We start from the raw sequence: 22,850 nt of genomic DNA, 5'->3' as shown, positions 1-22,850 counted from the left end.
TTCATATTTTTTTAAGTAGCTAAATTGCATCAAATCTGCTGCTCTCCCTCATTCACTTACATTTACCTAAAATACGTATGCTAGCTTGTGATTGGTTAGGGTTCGTCAGCTGACAGGGGATCAGGAAGTGTTGCCGTGTATGAGAAAATTTTTAAGTAAGAATGAATCCGTCTCCATCCTGCCTTTTAATTTTATAAACTGTCCCATTAACCACCAACGAATCCTCACATTATACGATAGCTACGCTATGTGTATTAGTCATAAGTTTCTGAGTTTTTTTTTCTCATTTACTTTATAAAGTGGCAAATTTGCAAGTTTTTTTCTCTGAATATTTTATATATATTAATTTTCAGCGTCCAGTAACTTTAAAGTCAAGCAGTCACTAATGTAGCTACGCTAATTTTAAAGTCAAGTAATCAGTTAAGTAATCAAGTTACAATTAAGATCAAATAATAATGTTTCTAAGTTACGCTTAAAGTCAAGTAATCAGTTAAGTAATCAAGTTACTTTTAAAGCCAAATAATGAGTAATGGAACTAAGTTACTTTTAAAGTCACGTAATAAGTACTGTAACAAATTTACCTTTAAAGTCATGTAATTGGTCTTTAAGTAACAAAGTTACTTTTAAAATCATGTAAAAATTAATTTAACTAAGCTACTTTTAAAGTCAAGTAATCAGTGAAGTAATCAAGTTACATTTGAGATCAAATAATAATGTTGCTGTTACGTTTAAAATCAAGTAATCAGTTAAGTAATCAAGTTACTTTTAAAGCCAAATAATGAGTAATGTAACTAAGTTACTTTTAAAGTCACGTAATAAGTACTGTAACAAATTTACCTTAAAGTCAAGTAATTAGTCTTTAAGTAACAATGTTACTTTTAAAATCATGTAAAAAGTAATTTAACTAAGCTACTTTTAAAGTCAAGTAATCAATTAAGTAACCAAGTTACATTTAAGAGCAAATAATGTATCTAAGTTACGTTTAAAGTCAAGTAATCAGTAAAGTAACCAAGTTACTCTTTATGGGTAACATATTTGTGAATGTACACAACTGTTTTAAAATGATCATTTGTAACATAAAACGCTGTTCTTAAGGGGCAGACCCTCATGGAAAAAATGACTCTGTTTACGACGATTTGTCTGGCACACACACTCAGCTTTCTAAGAAAAACACAGAGGAGAATATGTAGCCCACGAGAATGTGTTTGCATTCACCATTTTAATTGCTTGCGCTCAGTCTAGCAATAAATTACGAGTCGGCGGGCCATGCAAGTTCTGTGATCAAGCCTCCCTCCCACCGTCCCCCATCACCTCCGTCAATGAGCCAAACTTCTAAAACGCCGCACATGCGTTATGCTTATGTGCTCATTTATTTTTAGACCAGCGGCATTGTAATGACTTTTTTTTTTAGAAAAATTTTTTAAAAAGTCCCGTGTTGCCCTCGTGCTGGTGTTAGCGCCGTTCCTGATGTGGTTTCCTGCACGTGTTGTGACGTCAGTGTGGGAGAAAGGCCCCTTTGTATCCCGCCGCGATCCTCCCGCCTCTCCGTCGCCGCCTCTGACAATGATTTTCCCCTCCAAGCCCGATCTGGCGAAAGTGCGCCACATCCACGTCGAACTTAATGTTAACCAGGAGCGACTTTGCTGAAATGGGGTGCGGCTGAGCCCATTTTGGATTCGGTTGCTAACCAAATTAGCAGCACCTACCTAAAATAGTCTCTCAGATGAAGTCAATTATATATATTGGTGTACTCATATTAAAACTACACTGTATGTATGTATGTATGTATAAAATAGCAAGAAGTCAAAGAATATTTAGAAGAATACTTTTCTTCACACTCGGGGCTGAAGCCACTTGCCTCGTCGCAACCCCCTATCTTCAAGATAGGCCCGCCCCCTCAAAACAATTTGCTCAAATAGGGTCGATCTCAAATGATGTCACGTTTTCTCTTTAATATGCATAAGATCCGGGCAGTCAGAGAAAATAAAGTAGCGACACATACACTTCATTTTAGAAGAGAATGACGTCAACATAAGTCAATGGACAAATACTTTGGAACAGCTTAAACGGTGGTTGACATGCGAAGACCTCAAAGTGGGCGGAAAGAAAGCAGTTTTAGTAGAAAGGTAAGATTTATTGTATGATTACAGATGGCACTCCGGCGCGGTCTAGATGACTGCTAATCTCGTTTTGGTCGCTAATTTTCATGAAAGGGTACAGAAAATGGATGGATGGACGAAACACATTGAAGTCATTTGAATATTTAAGCATACCTTTGGGCTGTTACTTCTGTCGAGTTGCTTCTGTTAAAGTGGCTTGGTGACACAGTGACCGCTCACATCTCAGTGCCACTGATAAACTAGCATGTTAAAGCCAGAGTAGCCAATAAAGCCAATATCGAGGTTTGTTGTAGGCATAGGGTACCTTTTAAAACATCCAATAGAGTTCTATAGCGCTGATACTTTATATTAATTTCAACATTTAAGTAGCAGTAAACTTAAGGTCTTTTTGGTGCATTTACAATTCACCAAATAGTAGCTAGCATGTTGTAGCAGCTAGCATGGTTAGCGCTGAGAAAGCAGACGATAAACATACTGTACCTACACAAACACATATTAGGTTTGGATTTTCAGATGCTAGCCCATTTCCACCGACAAACTGTAGAGAGCACATATAAATGTCTTCGATTAAATTTTTCGTGTTAATCACTGCTGTTTACACGCTTGAACCCAGCATAGACATCCCTCTGGAAACTCCTTTCATTCGATCCAGTAGAGGTTTGTTGTAACCATAATATGTCTGTTCAGGTTAGTTATGGTGAAATAGCGAGTAAGTTCACAAGTTTGGGCTCGCACGAATACACACCCTCAGTCTCCTGCCTGTGTTTCTTGTCCGAAAATCAACTGGCCGCGCATATGCGCAGTGCGCTGTTCTTGTCATGTTTTGGTTCTGTTTGGGTTGGGTTTTGCTTTGTTTTTGTTGGGGTTCTAGTTTTGAGATTGTCATGTTTATGTTCTGCTTTCCTTGTCTTCACTAGTCTTGTTAAGCCTTGTCATGTCCACCTGTGTTTGCCTGCCCTTCCTCTGTGTCAACCAATCAGCACCCCCTGCCACTTGTGTCTTGCCCAGCTGTGTCTAATCATTTTCAATTAGTGTGTGTACTTAGTTATCGGTTTTCACTTCAGTTCTTGTCGCTTCATTGTTCTTGTTTGCTCACGTCCATGCTGCCATTGTTCTCGTGTCTGGGACCGTTTTCCCCTTCTGTATTTTGTTATTCTGAGTTACCAAGTACCCTGTTTGCCACTTTTGTTTTGTTTGATTAAATTTACTCCTTTTTGAGCACCTCTGCCTCCCTGACTTGTTCGCCTCCTGCACTTGGGTCCTCCACCACACTTCATAGCCGTGATAGTTCTAAAAATTGCAGTTTGGGCGTAATTGTAAACTGCCCTATTACCCCTGCGATGTAACGACACATCCAACAGTATTTAACGTCGGCTTGTGCCAGTCGGATTTACAGATCAATTTCTGGCAAACAGTTGTATTTACAAGGTGACATTTTGAGTGGTGCTTTCAAACCACAGACGCTTCTGTGTCCTATTTTTCCCGTCGGCTCACTTTTGAGGAGTTCCATTTGGCATGCAGCTTGTCTTGTGGACAGTCTTGTATCTGGACTCATACACCAAAATGCGTGTCCGCACATTCGTTTACCATTTAACCACCAAATCCCCAAACCATTCTGAATTGTAGTTTTGCCGAAACTCCCGTCAAAGTCCAAAAAATGAAAAATGTTGTCCAAAGTGCTTTACCAAGCCTCATGTTCACTTGGAAAACATCTTGAAGTATGCATATGCGGCCGACACGTTAACACAACTGTGTCAAACTATGAAAAGATTTTCATTTTTAGTTTAAAATAACTTACTTTCACCACAGGATCCCAAATTGTCATATACAAGCCAATTGCAGAACCCAGAGTATTTTTTTAAACTTTATTTTATTTTGTTTGTTTTTGGTGAAGTTTTAAATCCATCCTTGTTGTGTCCATTGTAGCAGCTAGCTTGCGCTTAGCTAACCTCCGTGAGGGTTCGTCTCTCCGGTCCAGTGTCCAGTTGGCAAACTCCCTTGGTGCTAGGACGGCATCAGAGGCCAACAGCGAGGTAATGATATGTTGTGTTGATACGTTGCTTGCTTGACTGATTGTTTAACAAGTTAATTTAATGTGCATGAGCAGATAACAAGCAATAACTGTGTTGACCTCTAGATGGTAGACATCACTCAAGCGTGCCTCCACTCAAGATTGTACTTCTGTGTCAAAAAGAAAAAGAAAAAAAGAAGTGCGGTTTAAATTATTTATTTTCAGTCTTAATGTGCGCTGCTTTGTACAGCTGCGTTTTTTAAAGTGCTCTATAAGCCGGCGGCATTGATAGTTGAGTGTCAAAAAAAAAAAGCTCTCTACCTGCACTTTGTTCAGTTTTTTTCCTTGTGTCATCTATGGCAACAGTAAGTAAAAGTACCACTTGACTTTGCTGGGTGCTTTGCTAAGATTTATGCTTACCTTGAAAACAGACAAACTTAAACATTGATTTTATTGCAGTTTGAGTAGCTCTATATAGAAGTTTAACGTTGGTAGCTAAATGTAATGTACAACAGACTGATCATTAGAGGGTGACATTTCAACAGTATGGCGCCCTCTTTAGGAGCTTTGATGATATTTGCATCATGCCATACAGTATTGTCAACTATGGGGAAAAATGAAGCAATTTGCATACATTCCTTTTGCTTCAGCGCCCCTATAACTACAAGTCACTGGATGTAAGCTGTTCTTTCTATTAGCTTCCACATGTGGGAGATAGACCGAGGAAATGAGTGACTTAATGGCATAATTAACGTCCTCTTAAGTGAACTCTTCAAACGAGCCCTGACAGTCTTGGCAATCGTCAGAGTGGCTGATGGGAGCATAATAACTCAAGCAGACTGGGAGTATCATTCATTTAAAGCACTACACTGTCAGCTGTGGAGGCGTCAAGCAGAATAGGAAATGACAGTGGACCGCCATTATTTGGTTATTCTTGATGGCAGCTGTTGCGCTTGCAGCTGTGATTTCCCACAGGAGGTGAAAATAAATGAGTAGGAAGATTGAAGTCAAGGAGACATTCAATCATTTCCCCAATGACAAATCGGCCCAGAAAGACAACTGGGGACTTTAACTAAAGACACCTCAAGTCAGAAACTTCCTGTTATGTTGCTGGTCAAATTGACTTGTTTTAAAATTGAAATAGTTAGATTTTATTTTTTATTTTTTTAACGTTATTTTTATTACAAAAAATATATTTTAATAGTATTAACCTTTTTGACTTTTGCAATAAAAAAAAATACTGGTCGGTAAAATATAATTTTACAAAATTACAATATGAAAATGCTGTAGAGGCTTAACTGGGGCTATACAGATTAATGACAAGGCTATAGCACCATCCCTGAAAAAAAAAAAACTTGAAATGTCTTGTAATTTATTTTTGTTTTTAAACTAAGTTTTATATCATCAATTATTTTATAACAAAATCGTTTTTTTTTCATTTGATTAAACTTAATCTGTTGGACATATTTTGGTTTTGCTATTAATAAAAGATTAATTCAAAACTACAAAAAAATGTACCATACATGAATAAGGTAGCCATATAAAATACTGTTTCGTATTATAAAAATTCTTTAGTTTGAAAAAAAAAAATACGCTATTTATTTTATAAGCTGTTTCAAAATGTATTTTTCTGCATTCTTTTACTTTGAAGGTCATATTTACTGTTTAAAGAAAATCTAGAAAAAAAATCAATACATATATATTTTTTAAATTAAATTTGCATTAAACTTATTTGTTGGTTTTATTTGCCTTCTTCTAGTTGAAGGAAACGAAGAAAATAGAAATGTTAACTTGTTTTCTGAGTTTGGTCATGTGACGTTCTCAAGCTGAGTCGTGATTGGTCGTTACCTGAGCCGAGCAACCGTAATGTCATATTCAATCAATAGCTACTGGCAAAATGGCCACCCCCTGGGATAAAAATGGGTAGATATTGCTGCATAATTCATATTCCACAAACAAAATATTAATCAGAATGCTGTGTTTAGACTAGCGGGACCGCATAGAACATTTTTTATGTTATTGTAAAGACTTTTTGACTTGACTACAATTTTAAGATTAAAATCTTTTGCTGAACTCATTTCCTCCTTTTTCTTTTCTTCTACTTTTGGATCTATTTTAATAAACATCCAGCGGGTTACATTGACATGTGAACACTGTCGGTGTACAAAAAGAAATGAGCATAAAAGATGAGTCATTTATCACATAATGGAAAACCCTCTGGCTTTTGTCTCGACGGCTTTGCAGTGAATCCGACCTCCTACATGATGAATCCTTGCTGTTTGTTCATTTATTTATTTATTTATTTTTTGGTGTTCTTCCTCGCCCGCAGCGTTTCATCTAGCGCAACCTTGAAACCCGGATGGCACGTACAAGTGGTTAATTGGTGTCAGAGCTTGTTTTTTATTCGTTCAGGTCACCCAAATACGCTGTGAGATTGATTCGCTCTTGTTTGTTGAGAAATGAGAACCAATTGGTGAACCTGTGTGTGTGTGCGTTGGATACAAAAAATAAAAATAAAAAACCCTTGTGTAGGCTACTTAAAAAAAAAAAAAAAAATCTAATTTCTGTTCTGTTCCAGCCATACTTCTATGAAAAGTATACTACTCACCCAAGCACTTAAGCACGCTTGCAATTCCATGTCAATCTTAGATTAGCTTAGCGATTAGCTTGGCTTCTCTGTCTTGTTTACTTTCAGTATCATCATCCCTTAGTGAGAATGATTCTTGTCAAAAATGTACCTTAGTCATGGAGGAGATGATTACTGACTTCGTCCGCAACGTTTTTAGCCGGACTAGTAACCAGCCGCAGCTCGTTGTTAGCTAGCTGCTGCATCATGGGGAACACACGAATTTGCTTCGACCTCTGATTATCAGTGGTAGGTTACATGAGTGATGCTTTTTGGGACCGTCTCAGCAGTTGATTCCCATTATTGCTGTTCAATATGGGGAAGTTATTACAGTAACAACTCTAAAACCATTGACCACACAAATGCTAATAATCAAATGCTAATAATTGTGTCATAAAATTCTAAAAATATGGTGTCTTCCAAGAGGGCTTGGTATTAACTGAAATAGTCCCTGATTGGTAAAGGTATAAAATGTATATCACATAAAAACACACTTAGAACACCTGTGTCTTTATTGTACAAATGTAAATGAATATATTTGAACCACTGTACATGTGACAGACACTCATTATACTGTTAGTGTGGACATTAGCCGCAACATTAAGCGTAACTAGACAACCACTGTAAAAGAAAACATTGTTCAATAATCTCTCAAAACTAAGAATTGTTATTATTGTAAAGGCAAAATTTTATAAAGCTAATGTACATAGTGATGTGGCTGGTGTATGTACATACTGTATAGGTATAGTCACCTTGAATGGTTGGTGAGTGGTGCTCCTCTTTGAATGGCTTTTGAATAGCTTTGAATGGCTTTTAATGGTGAACGCGTTTTCAGTGCTCAGAGCACTTTTAAGTGCAGCATCATCATCTTCATCTTTCTTTACAATTTTCCCCATTGCGGGACTAATATAATAAAGGGCATCTCATCTTCCATCATATCATCTATTTCACATATGTGCCACGGCTAATTTTGGTTGAGAAATGCTGCTCTAAATGGCAACCGCAGCTGATTTTGGAGGGTTGTCCTGGCTCATGCAAATAAGCCAGCACTCACCCCGCCCCCTCTACTGTGGGGTGTTAAATGGATACAACAGACTTATAAATTCGTGTCACTTTGTTTGTTTGCTACTGTAAGCTTGTGTGCTACATGTAAAGTTATCACGTTATACAACACTGGAGCTCTGCCTAGCATTTACCTTTCACATTCAAAGTAGCTCCGTGCAGCTTACCAGTCACTTGTGAGAAAATGGCAGCTCTTCACCCAGATGGCTGCCAAGGCATGGTTGGAGAAAACTCAGTGCTAATTTAAATTAGCCTTACTGTGACATTACATTAGAACAACATTCTTACAAAGACATTTTCAGTTTTAGGCAGCTCACATAAAATGTACTTAGTTGTGTAATTTCACACTGAGTCCTGTTTGTCCGCTTCTAAGGAAACTGCCAAAACTTGCAGTAGCTATTGGCCGACCTCGATGTTGACCACACATAAAGTATACGGGTTTACAAGTGTAAACATTTAACACATTTAACATTTACAATTGTGGTTTATTACTCAACACACCCCACAACACAGGATAATCTTTTAGAGACGCTTGATAATCGAGCATACACCGACCTAGATCAGAAACGGGGAAAAGGCTTAAATTTGGTCCGATTATCCAAATAGCTAGCTGCCTTTCTTTCAAGATCTACTTAATGGCAAAAAAGCGTGAAACGCGCTAACTGGAGTTCCAGATGTTCCAACAACACTACCTAATTTGGCAGGGAAACAAACTGTGCAAATGATTCCAGTGTCCTTTGCAATAATAACATTGTTTCATTTGGCTTTCAAAGCGGTTATCTCTCATTTGGAAAGAAGCCAGACATTCCATTAACTCTCCCTTCTGGCATTTGCTCAATTTGCCTCGTTATTGTTGTTGCCTTCCTCCGCCGCGACAAACTTGATCTCTGCGTTGGCCGTCCTCGAGGCCATGCTGCTGTCCCTGACCTTGTGCCTGTACAGGAAGGGAAAGGTCTTCCGGAAGGACTTCTGGAAGCTGGCGCCCATGAAGCCATAAACAATGGGGTTGACGGAGGAGTTGGCGTAAGACATGCAGTTGGCCCACGTCTTGATCTTGTATGTGGCATATGTGGCCCGGAAGTTGGGGTAGAAGGACTGAAAGAGGACAAAGATCTGGATGGGACCCCAGCACAGGGCAAAGAGCAGGACGATCACCACCACCATCTTGGAAACCTTGCTTCTGATGCTGATGGTTCTCTCGGACAGGAGGTTGACCTGAAGGGAACAAGGCATCCGATTTTTTAGAAAATCTGTAATCAAGGAAATCCTATTGTGTGCTCATACAGAGGGTAGTCGGTTTAAGACTGTCTCAACTCATGCTGTTTCGAGATTACAAACGGTGTACAATAAACTTCTGTCTTGTCCCGTTAGGGTTCTCCGCAGCACGTCATTTTCCAACTGCGCCTATCTGCTGCAGTCTCCTCTCTAACACCAACTGCCCTTATGTCTTCTATCAGCCTCCATTAAGGTCAGGGGTAGGGAACTCCGGTCCTCAAGAGCTGAAACATCTCAAACAGGCAGGACAGTGGCTCTCGAGGACCGGAGTTCCCCCTGTCTTGGGTTATCCTCTCGATGTCTCGCAGTGTTATCTTCATCATCCTTCTATCAACATACTCACGATCTCTGCTCTCGACACGTCCAAACATTCGAAGTCTGCTCCTTCTAACTTTGTCCCCAAAACATCTACCCTTGGCAGTCCCTCTGATGGGATCACAGGCCGCAATCGATCCGGTATGAAATTTTGTGGCTGAACGCTCATGATTGTTTGGCAACGCTTTAAGCCAGATGCCCTTCCTGACGCAACCCTCTGCATTTTTCCGGGCTTGGGACCAGCCTACAGTTTGCATTAGCTTGTGACCCTCCCAAATGAATATAGGGCTGCATTCTTCTGACTGCTTCTGGTATTTCAATTCTCCTTTGCGAGCAGACAGTTGAAGTGTCACATTGAAAGCTTGTCTTTGGAAGTGACATCAAAACTCATACAAAATGTTGGAAGACCAATCTCTTGTCGTGCGAGGAAATGAAAGAAGAGAACAAGAAAACTACACGCTACTGCGTTATCATAGGCAAGTGACAGACGGGTTACCTTGTCACCGTAGGAACAGAACTCCGTCATGAACCAAAGAGCCCTGTGCTGCATTCTGGGAGATTTAAAACATTACCGTGACGATGCATATCTGAGAGACAACCAAGAAGAATCCAATTGCCTTGGATCAACTTTTGCAGATTAGAAAAACCTGCATGACTTAGAATCAACACAAAAACATCCCAGAGACCGCGCCCATACCTGGTAGTTGTTGTCTCCCGGCTCCACGGTAGGTTGGCCGACCCGCTTCACCATCATACTATAGCAGAAGGAAATGGTGAGGACGGGCAGCAGGTAGGCGGCGATAAACTGGTAGAGGATGAAAGCCCTCTCGTGAGTCTTGGATGGGAACCTCTCCATGCAGTACTGCCTCGGACCATACCAGTACCCCTCCTCAATACGCTGGTACATGAGGATCGGCGTGGACAGGATGAGAGAGCCTGAGCAACCACAGACAACATGATGGTTTTCAGTTTTCTACATAATACGCAGAGTAAAATGCTGTAGGTTGTTATGTCAACACAGACCAATCCAAATGCAGATGCTGACAATCATGGCCACCCTGGGACTGCGGTGGCGGAGGGATTTCAGGGGGTAGACCGTGATGTAGCAGCGGTCGCCACTCATTGCAGTCAGAGTGATGCAGGTGGCTTGGACAGTCACCTAAAACACAGAGAAGGTATATGCCAAGAGGAAATTGGCTTATCACTGGTTTAGTACTCTAAAAATGTCTGATGTAACACCCTTGACTTGACTTACAACTTGGGAACTGGTCCGCAGTCCAATAGTAGAAGCTGTGGGACGCATTGGGGTGCACCTATAGTGTAGTTGGCTTTCACTGGTCTGAATCAGTTGATGAACTTCAGAGGTGAGCGCAAATTTTGAGTGTCCATCATTTGGCAATCGTCAACAGTCGGGACGCCCTTCCGTCATCATCAATCCGTCAATATTTCAAGCCGAACCGCATCAATCCATCAGTCGTCATTGCTCAGCAAAATGAGTGTCTGTCAATGTTCCGTCATTCGTCAATCCGTCAGCAAAATGGGTCGATTACATTGATGGACGGACGAAAACCCCCTTCCGGCAATGCTTTGTTTGTCGATTTTCTATTTATTTATTTATTTATTTATTTCAAGTTTCAATTGGCAATTGGCACTCAATTGGAAATCGTCCACAAAACTGACCCTCTTCTTTGACAAATTGACAGACCTTCTGTCAATACTGACGGATTGCCGACCTCTGGTAAACTTGTTCTGTTTCTCACCTGGTACTTACATACATTCGTTTGAAGGTGCTGGTCCATGTGACCATGTACATGTTATAAAATTCTTTGTTTGAATCAAACAGACCAAATGGTGCTCCTGTGAAAGCACCTTGAGTTATCTTGGAGCTTGAGCAATATAAATAAACCTACCCTTTATGCGCGTGACAGGCTGGTTATTTTCCACGTTTCTTTGAAAAATGCCAATGCAATTTTCCCTGAAGTTTCTCCACCTACGTGCTCATTCCCAAAGCAACCATGAAACAAATCGTGGCTGATAATTTTCTCCCCTCTGACTGCTGCGCCAGAGGGCCCACGATTGTTGCTTTTCTCAGAGACAAATAACAGACATTTGAGTCACGTTGTCGGCTTGCCAAGCGCTTGAATGTCACGCTTCATCATCACCGTTCTCTTGAAAAGTTCAGGTGGATATAATGCTGGTATTCGGTTGGAGTTTATCCAAGACCGCATTCATCTTTTTTTTTTTTTTCAGCACCACCCACCCCTTAATACTCTTGCCTTGAAAATTCTCAAAGAAAGAAAGTCCCCGAAGGCCAACAATTTGGACTTCAATCCAGCTGACATAGTCCCAAAAAAGTTGCCGTTCAAACCATCATCATACAAGATGTTATCGCGTGACATCAGCAAGTATCCATATGGACACACGGACTCTGACATTTTGCTTCAAAGTGGAAATAATGGGAATAATTTTGTTCTCTTGTCAGTCCACTGTATAGAAAATTACACTGATGCCCTGCTCTGAAAAGCACGACTGTGCATCAGATGTAGGGAATCCAAAGTCAATCCTCCTTTGCTCATAAGATCTAATGTCATCCCTGTAATGTCCCACTCCTCCTCTCGTCTGAAACCACCGAACCAGCCGCCATTACCCTCTGAGAGGCACATGCAAAAAAATGAGAGCGGCAGAAAGGGGTCATAAAGAGTTCAGGGATGAGAACAGGGAATACATCTCACCAAGAACAAAGGATCTTATCGCCAGTCTTGAAATGTAACATGTAAAAATACTCAAGTTGTTGTACTGAAGTAGAATTTTCATGCAGCCATACTTTCTTTGTTAATTATTTATTGGATACATACAGTATGTATTTGACTTTTTAGGTCTCATGCTTGTTTACCAGATAGGTCTCATGCCCATTTGTTGTACTATGTCACACCATTTGCTAATGCCATGGGGTAATTTATCATATTATTCTGAGGTACTTAGGTTTTTAGTGACTAATTAATGTTGCTTGTATTATGTGTAACCCTTATTTATTGCATAATTCATACACACATATACCATCAATGTTTGTCATGTTATCGTGAACTTGTATTGACATATAGTTAGCATGGCTAGCTAACATCGCTCATTACCTAATGCGCTGATCTTTATTTACACCACTGAAGTAAAGTAAATGACGAAAACAATTAATAAAACTTGAACCAGTCACTTATTTTAAAAATACCTTTAAAGTAATAGTTCGGATTTTTTGACATGAATCGCAATTTCATCCTCAGCTCCAGTGTGTGCGATCATCACTGACTTACCCCTGACAGTGTTCTGTGACACGAGTTCTGGTCCGTTGTTTGACGAGAGGAAAATAGTCCAGCAAGTTAGCTGGGGTCACCTAAATAAAGCGTTTTTCTTCTCAAAACAATTTGTGTTCAAAAGAGTGATACATTTCCATACAAAACTCCCTTCGGAAAAAACGTCAGACGCCATTACCGCCTGGCACTATTTTTTGTTCATTCGTATCACTGCGCGGCACCCCGCATACAGCTGATAGACGCGCACTAATACTTTATATAAGACTGGTTATTTCATTCCGCAGAGGAATTGTTTTGAAAGAGAATACATATGTTTTGATCAGCTGCATTGGCACTCTCTGGGAAGGAAAAAAAAACGCAAGGCTTCATCATTAATACCACTGGAATAAGTCAAAAGGTTTGAATGATTTATTGGGATTGATCACAAGCCTTTTGAAGTCTGTCTGCATTAGGCTAGTGCGTGGTCATAAGTATAGTTGATGGCAAGGGGTCACCAAACCCCATGTGTAGGGTACGGACTTCTGAAATAACAAACTTGCCCACATTACTTTTGAATATACTGTATGTTAAAATTAATATTCATCTGTAAAGACGCTTATCTTGTAAATGATTTGTAAATCATTTCAAAAGGTAGTAAATATGCAACACATTATTTCTGTTTGAAAGCGCTATATAAATAAAGATGACTTGACTTGACTATGATTCTCTGCAAATATTTACATTTTAAATGATCACTTGAAAAATATTGTTCGGAAATCACAATGTCCCACCACTATTTTTAGATCCTTTTCTGTTTTTCTTTCATTACTATCATGACCTTTATTTGCTTTATCTACCATAGGGCAGTTTTAAGACCCCCTCCCTTTATGTTCTGGGTCAGATTGACCCAGATGTGCTAACTACTATCCCACCGTGCTACGTCCAAATTGACCCATTAAAAAAGACCCTTTTCAATGCCCATTTTTCACCCTTAAAAAAACTTAAAAATTAATATTTATTGAGTTGGTTTTTTTCTAATTATTAAATATAGATTGTGTCACATTGACCCATTGTCATGAGCTGAGGTTGGATCCCAAAGTGCAGACACAAATAAGATTTTAACTATTTATTCACATCGAGAGGCATGGAACAAACCTGATTAGACGAGAAACAAAGGGAGTTGCACAGAGAGACATTGGTAATAATCCGACAAAGACACACACTTCTCAGAAGGCTTATATAGACAAGGAATCGATCTGATTGGTTGTGGCTAGACATGTGGGTAACAGGACTGACATGGAATTATCTGATTGGCTGTTGACCAGGTAAAGGGATGAAAAATTCTTGACATCACATAGCCTAAAACCAGTTGAAACTAGATGCTAGTTACAACAGTTCAAAACAGACACTAGCTACATCATTACATAACAGACACTTGACCTTAACAGGTCATGAACTCAAACTTAACCCTGGCGTGACCCCAGACATGACACCCATGAACATTGTTGCTAAAAACGAACACAGTATGGTAAATCACACATTCCTTTTAGTCAAATGAATCCCCTTCAGAAAAATTGTCAGTTTCTGAGGACAATGCACTCCCCCCACCCCTCCTTGCAATCAACCCACACAGTCGAATAGAATGCAATTAATTTTTTGAATGATAAGCTTTTTAATGCTTCGAAGGAGAGAAGAACACATTTAGAAAGTGCCTCGTCAGACACCGATAAGGTGGACAGCGCCTTCTGCAAAAATCAATGAAAAGAAATCTGAAGAATGCATAAATTGCCATGCTGGAAACGTGCACAAATTGCCCCAAAAGCTTCTTTGTTCTTTTGGGACATTACAAAACACACAACACTTAAAACTCTAAATGGATTATTAAAGCCAGAAGCCGCTTGGGGTCGGAACATGAAAAATGTTGCCTTCTCCTGATGCTTTTTTTGTAGATAATTATCCATTCCAACCACTTAACTGTCTGGATGAGCCTGCCTGTTGACTTTGGCTGGCAAAGGGCTGGTAACTGGTTGAAAATGAAGCAGGTTGCTATGGAAGTGTACTGCGGCCAAAAAATAGGGGCGGGAGCCAGAGGATTTATAGAAATTTGGAATTAACATTGACAACTTGGTTCAAATTCATTTATGTTGGTATGATATATATTTATTATTATTATTATTATTATTATTATTATTATTTTACTTACGCAACTGCGTTTTTGTTGTTTTTTTCCATTTTAATGACAGGTAAGAATGCTTGTGGACCTGAAAAAAAAAAAAAAAACTTGACAGGACTTACTGTATTATTATAAAACAAAACTCCCACCATTTCTACCTTCTATTTTTATGTCCTCTTCCAATTTAGGTAGCAAACGACCCAACTTAATTGGAAAGGTCAGCGCCTGCTATAACTCGTCACACTGTTCTCATTTATAAAGTCTTTTAATTGCGCGTCCATTTAAGGCAAAGTTGCCCCGGAAGGAGGCAAGTCAAGACCTGCGCCACATGGCCGCTCGCTAATGGTGTGTTTTCTCAAGGAAATTGCTTGAATGAACGGTTAGTGGGGTGCAGCGGACCCTTGGAGTTGTACCAATGCCATCCTGGAGGCTGTTACACTTTGGAATTAATTCGATTCTTTCAATGGGAAATGATGAAACTAGTCGAGGAATAAATAGCTGAGCAAGTAGGTGTCGAACAAAAACTGGTATGAACAAGAAAATAGTATTCGATTTAAGAGATACGTCAAATCAAACCGAATCGAATCATAACAATAATAATCATAATCATTTTTTGAGAAAGGTATTAAAGTGGAAGTCAACCATTAAAATTTCTTGACAATATGTTATATGTGACCTCACTAGTCTAAACATGACATTTTGATTAATATTACATTTATGGAATATGAATTATGAAGCAAAATATAGCTGTTTTTATCCATCACAGGGGGCGGCCATTTTGCCAGTTGCTGTCGACTGATGATGACATCACAGTTGCTCAGGGCTCAGGCAATGACCAATCACAACTCTCCTCTTTTCTGAAGCTGAATTGTGACTGATTGTTACCTGAGACCTGAGCAACTGTGATGTCATCTTTAGTCGACAGCAAGTGGCAAAATGGCCGCCTTGTGATATTGATAAAAACTGCTGGATTTTGCTGCTTCACACATAGTCCACTAACACAATATTAACCAAAATACCATATTTAGACCAGTGGGGCTGCATCGAACATATTATTGTCCAAAAAAAATTTGGAGGTGGACTTGAAATCGTGTTTTATTGGAGCGATATAACTAGAAGGAAATGTCTTTTCATTTCATCATATATATCCCCTGAAATTGAGTTGTACCATAATGAATTGAATCGTAATCCCACTGAATCAAATCAAATCTTCCGTGTTCATATTGAACCGACAGACGTCATAACCAACATATTGAATTGTCTTTTCACAGCCGATTAGCAAGCATATATAGATGCGTAGGTCAAGTTGACCAGCAAATGTTGACAGGATTTTGTTCTTTTTTCAGGAATTTGTCGTGTTTTTTTGTGTTTTCCGAAAACATCCAAAAATGACTCAAGTGATTATGCAATAAGGCTGTTTCACTTCTATTGAAATCTGGATTCTTGTTTAACGAAGCGAGGCCTGCTGGGGTGCGATTGGTGTGGAAGCACTTGACTGGCAGCTACAGAGCCCTCCATAAAAAGAGTCATGAAAATCAGTGTAGTTTTTTGCGCTAATGCTTTCAACAGAACGTGGACTCTGTGATGGATTCCGGGAAGGCAAAGTGCTCACTGGCTGTGTTTTGTGTGCACAATATTAAAAGGAGGCTTTTAGTCTTTCCTGGACAAGCTCTGATAAAGCTTTGAGCGTCCACATAAAAGGCAAAGAGACGCATTCATTATATTTGACCAGAACGGCAAGTCTTTGTTGTGTTTGTAGTCATTAGTTGTCGGGGGTCTTTTACCTGCTGCAGGAAGGCCACAAATTTGCACATGAAGTTGCCAAAAATCCAACCGGGCAGAGGGTAGAGGGTGGCCGTGAAGGGAACGCAACACACCAGGAAGATGATGTCGGTGGCGGCCAGGTTTGCTGCATGGGGGAGGGACATGGCACAAAAGCAGCAACTGTGTTACTGGAGGGATTTCATCCATCCATCCATCCATCCATCCATCCATCCATTTTCATGACCGCTTATTCCTCACAAGGGTCGCGGGGGGTGCTGGAACCTATCTCAGCTGGCTTTGGGCAGTAGGCGGGGTACACCCTGGACTGGTGCCAGCCAATCGCAGTGGATGGAACCCCCCACCCCCACCCAAAAAAAAATAATCAGATTTTTTTTTTTTTTTTTTTTTTTTTTACAAAACCCTAAATTCTGCAGACAATGTTGAAAAACAATAAATATATATTTTGCATGGAAAATAGGGTAAATGTACAATACAAATCCCAGAGAAAAATGTAAAAACAAAAACAAAAAAATAAATAGAAAATCCACAAATATACAAATTGTCAGGTTCCGAACTGCTAATATGCATCGACTGTAGTTTTAAGTAATATCACCATTCACCACTAGATGGCAGTCGTGGCTTTGTTGCGCTGATGCCAGGTGTTATACTTGCCCTATACTACAACATGAGTAGGCCTAATTTTTTTTTTTTTTTGCGGATTTTGAATGATATGTATGACAAACATAGTATCTCAAAAATAAAATCTTGAGTTTTTTTTTTTTTTTTTGTGTGAAAAAAATGCATTCTTGCATTCAATGTTGGTTTGCTGTTCAGCAGTTTTGTGCCATTCTTGAATGGTAATTTTTATGTGAGGGAGCCCTTAGCACCATCATCACAGCGATCATTTCAGCCTGGAATGGACCGGCCATAATACGGTAACATTATTAATTATTTTTAAATTTTACATAAAAATATGAATTAATGAAAATCATCCATAAAAAATGTATTTTTGTTTACATTTTCATTTGGAATGACAGATGTATAACCTAATTTTTTATGTAGAGCCTATTTTAATCATGCTAAATAATGTAAATTAATGATAATTACTAGTTGTTAATTTTCTTTTTAACATATTGTGACTGTCAGTATGATGGTCATATCGGGAACAGAAGCGCCAAACACTATTTTCCGACCCTCCGACGAGTTTTAATCACAATAGTTGCCACATCGAGAGCGCAGATGGTGCTCTCCCCACTAATCTAATGTTTGCGGAATATTAAAGTGTTTCTCCACCAGGTCTACGGGGTAATGTTATTCCCACATCAAATTCATGTCACATACACTCCGCGCACACACAGCTCCCGCGGGAAAGGGAGTGGGGGGTGCTTTTTAACACCTGAGACAATGTCGTGCTAACAGTTTCTTGCAGCGCCGGTGAGATCGTGGACAGAAAAGTGATGAAGGTGATTTATTACTGAGTAATGATTGCAAGTGTTTACATTTGCGCGATATAATTGGACCACTGAGATCGACTATGATGTCTTAAACAGCACTATGAGCGACAGAACGTGTTTTTTTCTGTCTCAAATATGTTTATATATTTTTTTTTATCTAATAAAGACGATGATAAATTAAAATGATGTAAATGTTGCTTTTGACATCTTCACTGCAACACATTTGGTGGCATCTGTCAAGCTGATGTTTGTGGTGATGTTACAATAAACATTTCAGCAGCGAGTAACATGTGTTCATTTGTGTTTATTTTTCTTTTCTTTTTTTTTTTGCACAAATAGATAACCACACTTCATTGAAATATTACAACATAATATGCAGAGTCCATCTCAATAAGGGAAGGGGTGGATGTTCTATTCAAAAAGTAAAATGTGAAATTATTCTTAAATTATTAAACTTATAGTTATATGATGTACAGATAATACAGTAATTATGTATTCTTAACACGTAGCATTCTTCAGGATTTTTTTTTTCCAGGAAAAAAAACAGGTATAGAGGATTTGACCATTGATATTTTATGTTTATAGTCACATTATTTTCTAAGTTACATTTTACCATACATATGATATTGTACTTTGTTTAGTTTTTTAAGAAAACACATTTTTTTAAGCACCTTACCCTTATTAAACTGCTGTTGTTCTCTGCTGCTAACTAATTAAATGCCCCACTCATTATATGGGAAATAGCATTGTTTTAGTTTTTTTTCTATGCAGCAAGCATCAACATTAGTTTTTATTTTATTTTGTACTGTATTTGCCTAATATGATGTTTTGTATTATACACATAGCTACAATGTATTAATTATAAGTTACAAAAACTGTTTTATGTTAGGTAAAACTATTGCTTTGCTGCCATCTTGTGGCATCTTGGAAGCAAAGGGCTATGTTTAAGTGAGCTGAGGAGCTTTGTTTAGATAGAAATAGTGCTTTGTCACCATCTTGTGGCCTCTTGTGGCAAGGAAATATGATGAAGTGAGTTGAGGCACTTCATTTAGACAAAAGTAGTGCTTTGCCACCATCACCAGCGTTGACAAGGAACAATGTTGAAGTGAGTTAAGGAGCTTAATTTAAAGGGATACTTTAATTAAAGGTATTTAGCCATTTTTGGCAGTCAAACATTAATATTTTGTCTATAATAAATCTGATATTTTCATTATTTTTTTTGTGCAATTAGTACCTTTAAATGCACATTTTGTAATTTGCAGTCAACTGGAGATGACATCGCAAGAGCTCAGGTAACCAATCATAGCTCAGCTTGTGAATGTCACATGACCAAACCTAGAAAACAGGTGAGCTGTGATTGGTCGTTACCTGAGCAATGAGCACATGTGATGTCATTTTCAGTCGACAACTAGTGGCAAAATTGTTATTCAAAAGTATTAATTGTATGTGGAAAAATAATGAAAGTATCAAATTAATTATAGACAAAATATTAACTTTTTATTGGTATAATGGGCTAAATAAGTGAAGTGTCCCTTTAAACAAAAATAGTGCTTTGCTGCCATCTTGTGGCATTTTGATGCCAAGGAAATATGTTAAAGTGAGTTAAGATGTTTCATTTAGACAAAAGTAGTGCTTTTGGAACTATGTTGAAGTGAGTTAAGGAGCTTCATTTTGACAAAAATAGTGCTTTGCTGCTATCGTGTGGCATTTTGATGCCAATGAAATATGTTGGCGAGTTAAGGAGTTAAGAAGTTTCATTCAGACAAAAGTAGTGCTTTTGAAACTAGTTGAGGAGCTTCATTTTGACAAAAGTAGTGCTTTGCCACCATCTTATAGCATTACAACTATTAGGGGCTTCATTTAAATTTTTTTAAATCAAGTATTATTATATATTTAGTTGGGGGGGGGAAATTAAGCACCTTACTCCAAATAAATGTCTGATTGGTCTGTATTCCAATAATTAAAGCTAGACATTATCTGTATATAAGAAAATATTGCTTGACGCGGTGTTTTTTTTTTGTTTTTTTTTTTTTTTTGACCAAGCAGTGGACAATCATCAGACCCCGACTCAAATAATTACGCAGCACATTTGACACCCATTCACCGAGAGTTAATATCCTGCATATCCTTGCGTCCTTGATCCTTCAGCGAGTAGACGGTGCGTACACGCGCGCGTGTTTTGGCTCACCTATGTAAAAGTTGGTGGCCGTCCTCATCTGCCTGTGCTTGGAGATGACGTAGATAACCAGAGAGTTGCCCACCAAGCCCACCAGCATGATGAGGGAGAAGAAGAGGGGCACCAGCCAGGCGTCGGTAAGAAAGGGGTGATCCTCCTCCTCGGCCGCCTCCCACCGCTGCCGCTGCTCCCCCCCGTCGTAGTCGCGTCCCCACCGCGAGAAGTTCGCCTCCGAACTGTTCATCCACAAGCTCGGCTCCGTGGAGTTCCTCTCCGAGGAAGAGGATGGATGCATTGTTGGGATTAAGTAGAAGAAGAAAAAGGGGTGATGATCAAAAATGTGCCGAATGAAGGACAGGACAGAAATCCCAGTGAAGTTGGGGAGAGATCATTTTCATTTTCAACTCATTCCATTGGAATCACAGCTGCTTCAGTCACCTCTTCTTGCTTGGTCCATTTGTGTAACTCGCATCCTCAAAAGTTGATCAGAATGTAGGAAGGTGGGGGGGGGGACGAATCAGACGTCATCCATTGGACATGTGGGCGCATCCTCGGCTGTACTGAGGCGAAGGCGACCCTGCTGCGGGCTTTATAGTAGGAGCAAAGGAGGCAGACACGCGCGCGCACATTGCGATTGAATGCACGTGCTGCAGGATTGCGGGACAAATAGCCGATGGCGGGGGTCTCCATGGCAACCGTATCCCTCATTCCATCTGTGCGCAACAATTCATACATAAGACCCCATTTTGTTTCAAGAGGATAAAAAAAAAAAAACTGACTCCGCTGCATAAATACTATTTTAAGATTCTGATACGGGTCTAGAAATCACTGAATGTTTTGGGTCCCGAATACATTAAGCAAATGCTCATTGAATATAAATGGCTCAAATAAGGGAGCCCAGGTTTCAAAGCAAACATGGTGAAGCGGCATTTAGCTGTTATGCTGCACGCAATGTATTAAATGATGTGCTGTATAAATACATTTGCCTTGCCTTACTATTATACTATGAATAATCATAATAATAAATTACATTTATTATCATCATTATTATTATTATTGTTATTGTTATTGTTCTTATTTGGATCATTGTTCTCGGTCTTGTTATCGTTGTGGTTATTGCTACCATTGTTACCGTTGTTGTTGTTGTTATTATTAATGTCATCGTTATATTGCCGAATGAGCACATAAGCACTGGGTATGACATTTGATTTTTATTTTCAGTTTTGCAGCCCAAAATGAAAAGCAGGGACTCAAATACTGCAAAAGCATTTGTTAGCAACACAAGGCAGCTTTATTTATATAGCACATTTCATACACAATGCAACTCAATGTGCTTCACATGACCAAAAAAAACCCCCAACTAAAATCATTTTAAATGTACTATATGTTGGTATTCTCAGCCCTTCCACAGTTAACCATAGGCATTTAATGATTAAATATTACCTTTGCCACCATGGTGATGTAATTTTTTTTATGAAATATTAGTTATTTTGTTGGCTATTTTTCTAATGCGGAAGTAAAACGCACGCTTCAGTAAACTCATGCCTCTCCCCATGTGGTTGCCGCACCACTATCGTCCGAGCCGGCACCACCCACAAAATTCTGGAGCGCTTCGTTCGAGCACCCGTGGCTACGCAAGACCGGACAGCCCTTGCAGCACAACCGTGTCTTCTTTAAATGTGGAAATTGGATGGATGTTCAATTCTTCACACAACTCTTCTAATTCTTCAAACATTTCAAACAAAATGGCACCAAGAAATCATAGTGGGGGAGGAGAGAAAGTGGAAGAAAAAAAACAACAAAAATTCCTGAGTGGAACACAAACCCGGGACCTTCTGCTTAGAGGGTGAGCGCTACACCATTTGTTCAGTTAGGTTCAACAACACACAAATTTTACTTGTAGTTATATATGTCAGCCATGGAACCTTTCTGGGAATTTAAAACGGCCAATTGGCATTGCACGTTGGCATTGCAAATGTGAAGGATAATTGAGCGCGTTGAATTCATTTGGACAAAATGTTTACGGATAAAAGCTACTTTTGTCACTATCCCAATGGAGGTCTCAGAGAAAGTGGGCGTGTGTTTAGTCCGCAGAGGCGGTGCGGGGGTGGGTCCGCACTTTATGATGTCATAAAGTGCAAACAGCTCATTTTCTCAGGTTGTGAGGGGCTGGTGCTTGGAGAGCAGAATGACCTCCAATTTCTCATTGAGGGGCAAATGGAGGAAAACACCACTTCGGTCATGTGTTTGGTGAGGGATTAGCATTTTAACATGAGGAAAAGCTCCAAAAAGTTGATTTTTCTCATGACTGTCACTTTCAGAAAAGAACAGCTGAATACATTCAGTATTTATATATCACTTTTTTTCCATAAAATAATTGTATAGACTTGATGAGGTTATCTGTCTGCACACACATGTGCACACCCCCACACGCACTCACAAACACAAATGAGGAGATTCAATGCTAATGGGCATCCAGTCAGTAGCACCTTGGCTTTAATAATAACACCATCCGCAAGGGAAAAGCTCGCTTGTCTCATTACAATTTAAAAACAAAACAAAACAAAAAAAACAGTGACCTCCTAGCTAG

At 39.2% G+C, this 22,850-nt stretch overlaps 1 protein-coding gene across 2 annotated transcripts; it reads right to left on the bottom strand.

The window, feature by feature from the left end:
• Positions 1-7,251: 7,251 nt before the first annotated feature.
• kiss1ra (KISS1 receptor a) lies at positions 7,252-20,888 on the bottom strand. 2 transcript variants are annotated; one of them, XM_077517217.1, is made up of 6 exons: positions 20,273-20,888; positions 16,651-16,775; positions 10,433-10,568; positions 10,258-10,345; positions 10,107-10,164; positions 7,252-9,034 (listed from the first exon to the last, which is right to left on the bottom strand). In XM_077517217.1, the coding sequence occupies exons 1-6, from the start codon at positions 20,553-20,555 to the stop codon at positions 8,654-8,656; spliced, it is 1,071 nt and encodes a 356-aa protein (XP_077373343.1). In that variant the 5' UTR covers positions 20,556-20,888; the 3' UTR covers positions 7,252-8,653. The 2 variants fall into 2 exon arrangements, with proteins under 2 accessions (XP_077373343.1, XP_077373333.1); XM_077517207.1 differs by having other exon boundaries at positions 10,107-10,345.
• Between the last annotated feature and the right edge of the window lie 1,962 nt (positions 20,889-22,850).

The sequence above is a fragment of the Festucalex cinctus genome, chromosome 1 (genome assembly GCF_051991245.1).
Source record: "Festucalex cinctus isolate MCC-2025b chromosome 1, RoL_Fcin_1.0, whole genome shotgun sequence".
In the NCBI taxonomy this organism is placed as follows: domain Eukaryota; kingdom Metazoa; phylum Chordata; class Actinopteri; order Syngnathiformes; family Syngnathidae; genus Festucalex; species Festucalex cinctus.
The sequence above is the reverse complement of the archived record's forward strand: the minus strand, read 5'-3'. Positions and strand labels throughout refer to the sequence as shown.